Raw genomic sequence first — 7,890 nt, 5'->3', positions numbered from 1 at the left:
ACCGTGGTATAAATTGCGCGACGCCATTTTCCTTGACCCAATATGTATACACACGCACAGACACACATATAGATATATATACACATACACACATACAAAATATATTTAGCTCGTCTTATTTGATTCTTTCGACACGTTAATTCTTTAATAAATAACTCTATTTATGTATAAAGAAACAATATGATAGAATTTTATTAATCCAACAGGTTTCTCGTAAATTCTTAACGTCGACATTTTGACGACGAACCGCCATGATAATTTTTTCATGGAGAAATCGCGGGTAGAAAAAAAAAAAAAGAAAATAGAAAAAAGAAAGAAAAATAAATAAATAAACAAACAAATAAATAAATAAATAATCGAAACAAATTTCACGATAAATAATTTTTCTATGATATAACCTATAACAATACGAATTATTTCGTATTAAATACAATAATTTAAACCTAAATAAAAATATAAAAGTCAATGACATTGACGATGTAATCCTCAAGGACGACATATATTGAATCAAATGTTACAAGTATTTCGCACGTTTTAAATTACGTTCCATTGTACTTACATACCTACGTACATGCGTACGTACATATATATACATATATACATATACATACATATATAAAATGTATGAAATTAAAATATAATTTAATATTATTTATTTTATATCCATGTCCATCGATTGTTCGAATTTTTCTTTTTCTTTTTCTTTTTTTCTTTTCGTTATTTTTTTCTTTTCTTTTTTTTTTTTTTTTGTTTATCTCCGTCTCATAAACATCGATTAACTTAACAATAAAAATATCCATTTTGAAAATTACTTTTAATATTATATGGTGAACAATATAGAGAGAGAGAGAGAAAGAGAGAGAGAAAGAGAAAGAGAGAGAGTTATGAAAATCTAACCTCTAACTTTCACGATCACGTGCCATAGAACAATTTCATTTGTGAATTCGTATCTCGTATCGTATCTTGTTTTAATAATATGATTAAAGAAGAGAATAGTAGAGATATGTTGGTATAACATAGTTTGCACAGTGAGTGAGTGAATGAGAGAGAGAGAGAGAGAGAGAGAAAGATAATAAGAGAGAGAGAGAGAGACCACGTAAGAGGTAATAAAGAAAAAGTGGCGAACTCCAGTGGTAGTGCGCATAATTGTGCAAAAAGCGATAGTGGATCGATTTCTTCGTCGTTCCAAGACTTGTACGGGTTCCCATAATAAGGAAAGAACTTGTTGTGGGCCGCAGGTGCGAAAGATGTGAGAGTGAGATATACACACACACAGAAAGAGGGAGAGAGAGAGAGAGAGAGAGAAGGTACATCATCCAACTATCGTTGCTGTCGCTGTTGCTAGAGTGTGTTCCTGCGATAACCGGTGGCTAGCCTTTAAACGACTTACCTAAAACAACGATTTAATGGTCACTGATCGACGATGTTGCTCGCTTGTCAACGTCAGGGAGTTAGTATCGTTTCAAGCATTCCCACGTCGATACTACTTGACGTCGTCCTTCGTACATATCCTCCTCGTTCGAATGGACAGTGACAATGTAACAGCAGTTAAAATCACCCTTTCCATCTCGGGGAATCGACTTTTCCCATTTTAACTCTGTACTACGATGCTCGGTTAAAACTAAGATATATTGCTAGGTGCGAAAATAGAGATCGAGAATTATTTTTCTAAGTAAATCTTCTTTTTGTTTTTTTTTTTTTTTTTTTTATCAACCCATCACCTCTCCCCCCTTTTCTTTTTTTTTTTCTTTTTTTTTAATTTACTCCCACTCTCTCTCACTCTTTCTATCTATCTATCTATCTATCTATCTATTTATCTATCTATCTATCTAACTTTCTATCTCTTTATCTAAACGCAACGTTTAATATAATAATCTTTCGAAATATTAAATGTTTCCATGTTAATCGTGAAAGAATGTGTACGAGCTTTGATACAAATTGTTTTTCATTTTTCATCTTTCTTTTTTTCTCCTTTTGTTTTTTATTTTCTTTCTTCTTTTTTCTTTTCCCGTTATCGAAAAATAATATCGTAATTTGGAAAATTTTTAATGAACCTACGTGCATTCCCCTACTTTCCCCTCCCCTCCCCTCCTCTCCCTTCACCACCCCGTTCCCCTACTATTGACTAGAATATTTTTAAGAAAGGCGTAAAGAAAAAAAAAAATTGACGATCGTCATATTTTCGCACTTGCCATATCAAAGTGTCGTAAAGGTTAAGAACTGTACGAACGGTAAACCGCAGAGAAGTATGCGCGACCGCAACACTAAACGTTTAACATCGTATCTGCATACGTTTCTGATTCGTCGTACTTATAATACGTTCCTTTACGAATTTTCATTTGTGAAAAATACGTCCCGCAATACGGATATTAATATACAAATGGATTCCGTTATTATTTCGTATTCACGATTACTTTCTTACATTTTTAAATTGAACTAGAGAAAGTACATAATTTTATTAAACATGTTTACCAACTTTAATCGTCTTTTCATTACCAATCTCATTGTTTCGAATTCATTGGAATTGTATACATGAAAAAAAAAAAAAAAAAAAAAAAAAAAAAAAAAAAAAAAAAAAAAAAAAAAGAAAAAGAATAAAAAGACCTTTCCATTTTTTTCATCCAATTATATCGTCAAAATTGTTTCAATCGTATCTAATGGATAATAGTAATTACGAATTGTAATGTAGCTAATTATAAAGGGAGAAAATTAATATCGAACATAGAGGGCGTCGTAGGAACGTTAAGTTGGCAGAACTGTATCGTGAAGTGACGTCATGAGTCTTCCGTTTTAGATCGGTCTTTCGTCAAGGCAAAATGGCTGATCAGGTACGTACGTTTATATTAGTGCACGAAATAAACATATTTATTTTACGTTATGATAGTTAAATAAAAGAAGATCTATGATTTACGTTAATCGATTAGTTGTATTGGAAGTAAATTTTTGAAAAAAAGAAAAAAAAAAGAAAAGAAAAGAACAAGAATAACATTTACGTGAGAAAGCAAACGTTATAGGTTATTAATCGAAGGTATCGACGCTGCACGTGGTTAAGACGTTGCATGTATATATTACTTTTTTTTTTTCTCTTCTTCTTCCCAATAAAATCCGAACATATTTATCTTTAGATCTATCCTTTGTTCGATGATAGATTTTTTTTAATACCAGTTTAAATACGTCTTTACAGAGTGAACGTGCGTTTCAAAAACAACCCACGATCTTTCTTAATCGTAAGAAAGGTCTAGGACCGAAGAGGAGGAAGCCTATGAGATATAGTCGTAATGTTGGTCTTGGTTTTAAAACTCCACGTGAGGTAAGACCATGTTATTTTTATTTTTGTTTTTCTTCCTGTTTTTTTCTCTCTCTCTCTCTCTCTCTCTCTCTCTCTCCTTTCTTCGCTTCAAATAAATATTAAATTATATTCATTTATAGGCCATCGAAGGTACATATATTGATAAGAAATGTCCATTCACTGGCAATGTATCAATCAGAGGACGCATTCTCACCGGTGTTGTGCAAAAGATGAAAATGCAAAGGACTATCGTAATTCGTAGGGATTATCTTCATTATATCAGGAAATATAATAGATTTGAGAAACGTCACCGTAATATGAGCGTACATCTTAGTCCATGCTTCAGGTTAATATAAAAATTTTTTTTTTTTTTTATTACAATAATATATAAATGTTTTTAAAATTAATATAAATGAAATTGCATATATGATGATTAGAATTCTTAATGACGGTCTTCTTAACAAATTTTTGATGATATTAGAATTCTGAACAAGTATTATTTAATTCGTAATATTGCTGGTGATATATAAATTTCTTAAATATTCTTTGTCTTTCTTTGCAGAGATGTAGAAATTGGTGATGTAGTTACCATTGGAGAATGCAGACCATTGAGTAAAACGGTAAGATTTAACGTTTTGAAAGTTTCTAAAGGAACTGGTTCCAAGAAAAGCTTCAAAAAGTTTTAATTCTTATCATCGACTCAATAAGGTTAGTATATTGCTTTATTATATTTGATATAAAATTATTATATTGTTATTTTGAAAAAAAAAAAATATATATATATATTTTATATATGATGATAAAATTTACGACGGTCTTCTGAATAGAAAATGAACGATATTATTGAAATTATAACTGAATTTTCATTATGTAATTCTTAGGATATAATAATTTCATAAAAACGTTGTACCTATCAATTCACTTTTGTGTTACAGAGTGATGGAATGCAACAAAAAAGAAATTATTAAAGCAGATACATCCAAAATATAAATATTTTGGAATTGATTATGTTACATATTAATTACCATCTTGATGTGTAACTTTGAAAAGTAATAATAAAAAGGTTTTTATGAAAACACTTAATCTTATTTGAAAAATTCATAATGCTAATAGTTTCATTTTATTGAGAAATAGGAAAATGGAAATAGGAAAATAAAATTGAATATTAAAAATATATTTTTCTTAATAATAATATAAAAGTTTATCATATCAAAGTAATATTTTACAATATCATAGATTTCCATAAAGCAAGCTAGCAAAAACATCTATTGTTGTAAGTAATTAAATTATTGCATATTATTTCGGAAAAATACTACTTTTTTGTTTCTTTTTGTTTTTCTTTTTCTTTTTCTTTTTCTTTTTCTTTTTAATTATAAATCATTGCGGTACAATTATGTAAATTAAATTTAATTTTAAAATAGAATTTTAATTGAATATACAATGTTATAAAAAATCTACAGCATGTAGATCAGAGATTTTTGAGTAAAAGTAAATGTAACATATTCTTTCATCAATTGAGATATAATATAAAGGCACTTCTTTTAGTAATTATTATATGGAGATTCTAATCTCTAAATCTTATGTACTTAAAATAGATATAAACAACTAACACTGGGCATTCACAAACTATATAATATAGATTTTATATTTACTTTTTTTTTCTTCCACGATATTGATTTGTAAGAGAATATTGTTTTATGATATGATCTCTTTTTTTTTTCAGGCTAAATTCAATAATGATTCAAATCAAATTGACATTTAAATAGTTACCTAAATTACTATATTAATTTCTCATATTATCAATTTAAAATTTATAATCTAATAAATCCGTACGGTTCATACTTTCGTTAGTTTTTATCTTTATATCGATCCATATATGATCAATATAAAAATTTATATATTTTATAAAATGTCAGTAAACTCGTATATGGATAATTCTTTTTTTTTTTTTTTTTTTTTTTTTTCATATTAATCTTAATCCCTTAAAACAATGCAATTTGCATATTATTCCAAAAATTTCTATTATCACAAAGATACGTTAAATATGCTGTTTTCATTATATTTCTATTATCTATATTACTTTAATGATTTGTTTTAGTAGAATATTCGGCTATATACAATATGTATATAATAGGACCAGCAAAACCTAGGAGTAAAGAAACTCCTAAAAGTTGTGTCCATGATAAACCACAATCATCACCAGAACATTTAAACGTGTCCATGAAATGTGATTCTATTACCTCACTTTCTGTTGAATTAAGTAATTGATCATATTCTGTATAAGATGTTTCCGGTGAATTATTTGATTTGTACGATGCTAAAGGTTCACATACCGAATTAAGTATAATATTATTAATCTCTGTTTGAGGAAGATCAATAGGTACAGAAACATTTACTAAATTTATTGATGGTTGTACTCTTGCGATAGTTCCTGATTCAGATTGTACAGTAGTATCTAATTTTTCTTCGCTTATGTCAGAAGTTTTATCCAAATTTTCTGTTAAAATAGAAAATGGTTGAATTGGCACTTTTATAGATCTTCGAGCATATATCTCATTCTCTTTGTGAATCTTATTGATTCTTTTCAATTCTGATATCTAAAAATCATAAGATATTATTAAAGTACATTGAAATTAATATACTTGTGTCTAATAATTTTTCAATTTGATATTACCGTGCACCTATATCGAAGTGCTAATGCTTGCAATGTATCCTCTGGTTTGATTAAAACATTGATCACTTCCACTTTTCGCGGGGAAGATGTAGAATCGGTACGCAGCTGTAAAGGAAAATTTTCCTCGTCTCCGCTATTTTCATCATCCGAATAAAGAAATACATAATGCGGAGAGCCTTCCTTCTGATTTCCACGCTGATATACCATTTGTGTCTGTATAAAAATATAAAGGATACAATGAATGATAAAAACTATAATTGGAAATGTAACATCGAGATTATAATTCTTATTTGAAAGATAATATATAAAAACTGCTTAATCGACGAATATTACGAAACTAACCTCAAATTTAATATACCGTCCGTCTATTACTCATATGTAAATGTACACTTATATATTATTATCTAACGATCAGTATGTACGTTATTCAAAAGTATATTATTCTTTTGACAGGGATCATTGCTAATACTTGATATTTTTTTTGCCAAATGTAATATAAAATACGGATGATCTGTCGCAATAGGGATGACAGATCACCATTGTAAGAATAGGACGAGTCAGGCGCCATCTTTATTCTAAAATGTATGTTTTCATTTGAATGTCTTTATTAAATGTACATGCCGTTTAGCAAAGTTAAAGCACATAATACGTAAAATATAATGGATTATTCGGAGAACAGTGAGGTTTTAAAAGATCAAAGCAGATGTGCTCATCTTCGTGCACAATTAAAGATGTGTCTACTTAAAACGGACTGTTGCAGTAAAGTAAATAATGGCCGTGTGTTATTTCTAACCTTCAAATGGAATTGATTATTTAATAAATTTTAGCGATTATTTAAAAATGTTAGCTAAACTTTTCTCTTGGATAATTGATATGAATTTTTTTCTTTTTCTTTTTTTTTTTTTTTATATATATTTTAGGATAAACGTACACCAAGATATTGTCTTCAAACTAGAGATCCAAGTGTGCCTGATGAATGTTATTCCTTGTGGCAGACATTATTTGATTGCAAGCATTCTATGGTAAGTACATAACCTCGTATATGTCACAAAATATATAAAATATGTGTATATACATATACACACATAGATATTTTCATATACAGTTTGGAATGTTTCTTTTTAGTTGGATGCAAGAAGAAGATTTCGAGGAATAAAGGGTTATTAAGAAAACGTTTACTTTTAGTACTTTTCTCCTAGTATACGAAATACGGTATGATTATATATTGTTGCAATAACTTTTACTTGTATATAGCTTTGTATATGTGCACATAGACACACAAACACACACATGTATATATTATTTATTAGATAAGAATTGCATGATGTCAATATCAAAATTAAAAAAAAAAAAAAAAAACAAAAAGGGTTCGATATCTAATTATTATTTAGAACAATGTGAAAAGGAACAGGCGTGAAAGAAAATGAAACATATTTTGGGAATAATGTTAGAAGTTAATTTATTGTTAATAATATCTTCTCATCGTATTCGTTGTACATGATATATAATAAATTTTATCGTCATTGATCTTGTAAGTAACGACGTGCCGTAAGATCTTCATATTTGCTCGTCAAAGCAAATCATACCATGTTGGCTGGTTTTTCCTTTTTTTTTCTTTTTTTTTTTTTTCTTCTTTTTTGTTCTTTTTTTTTCTCTTGGTAAAGGAATGACAATCAAAAGAAGAGATTATTGATAGATATAGATAGATTATAAGAAAAGTTTCGTAATTTATCGGTAAAATCGCTCATGTGAAACCCTGAAAAAGTGGCGATGCTCCGTTTTCGAAGCAAGTAGTGACTCCCCTTCGTCTTCCTTTCTTTCTTTTTTATTTTTTATTTTTTTTCTTTTTTGTTTATGTTTCCCTTTTTTCCCCATTCTAGTTTTTTTTTTCTTTTTCTTTTTTTTTCTTTTTTTTTTTTTATTAACA

General features: G+C 28.5%; 4 protein-coding genes across 5 annotated transcripts in view; 2 read left to right on the top strand and 2 right to left on the bottom strand.

Annotated features, from left to right (window-relative positions):
* Window positions 1-1,724, bottom strand: part of LOC124951655 — a 164,755-nt gene extending 163,031 nt beyond the window's left edge. For both annotated transcript variants that reach the window (XM_047500400.1, XM_047500403.1), the window contains exon 1: window positions 1,391-1,724. The gene's annotated coding sequence lies outside the window, so the exon portion shown is untranslated. The remainder of the gene's footprint in view (window positions 1-1,390) is intronic.
* A 955-nt stretch (window positions 1,725-2,679) lies between these two features.
* Window positions 2,680-4,365, top strand: LOC124951658 (40S ribosomal protein S11). Its single transcript, XM_047500408.1, has 5 exons — window positions 2,680-2,828; window positions 3,185-3,310; window positions 3,430-3,635; window positions 3,852-3,997; window positions 4,225-4,365. The coding sequence occupies exons 1-4, from the start codon at window positions 2,817-2,819 to the stop codon at window positions 3,973-3,975; spliced, it is 468 nt and encodes a 155-aa protein (XP_047356364.1). The 5' UTR covers window positions 2,680-2,816; the 3' UTR covers window positions 3,976-3,997; window positions 4,225-4,365.
* A 624-nt stretch (window positions 4,366-4,989) lies between these two features.
* LOC124951657 (lysM and putative peptidoglycan-binding domain-containing protein 3) lies at window positions 4,990-6,495 on the bottom strand. The gene is made up of 3 exons (XM_047500407.1): window positions 6,306-6,495; window positions 5,964-6,176; window positions 4,990-5,886 (listed from the first exon to the last, which is right to left on the bottom strand). The coding sequence occupies exons 2-3, from the start codon at window positions 6,168-6,170 to the stop codon at window positions 5,371-5,373; spliced, it is 723 nt and encodes a 240-aa protein (XP_047356363.1). The 5' UTR covers window positions 6,171-6,176; window positions 6,306-6,495; the 3' UTR covers window positions 4,990-5,370.
* A 56-nt stretch (window positions 6,496-6,551) lies between these two features.
* Window positions 6,552-7,502, top strand: LOC124951659 (cytochrome c oxidase assembly factor 5). Its single transcript, XM_047500409.1, has 3 exons — window positions 6,552-6,727; window positions 6,884-6,985; window positions 7,089-7,502. Exons 1-3 carry the CDS (start codon window positions 6,623-6,625, stop codon window positions 7,128-7,130), a joined length of 249 nt encoding a protein of 82 aa, XP_047356365.1. The 5' UTR covers window positions 6,552-6,622; the 3' UTR covers window positions 7,131-7,502.
* Window positions 7,503-7,890: the final 388 nt, after the last annotated feature.

Source organism: Vespa velutina, chromosome 9 (genome assembly GCF_912470025.1).
Source record: "Vespa velutina chromosome 9, iVesVel2.1, whole genome shotgun sequence".
Classification (NCBI taxonomy): Eukaryota; Metazoa; Arthropoda; class Insecta; order Hymenoptera; family Vespidae; genus Vespa; species Vespa velutina.
This window is presented reverse-complemented; position numbering and strand designations above follow the sequence as displayed.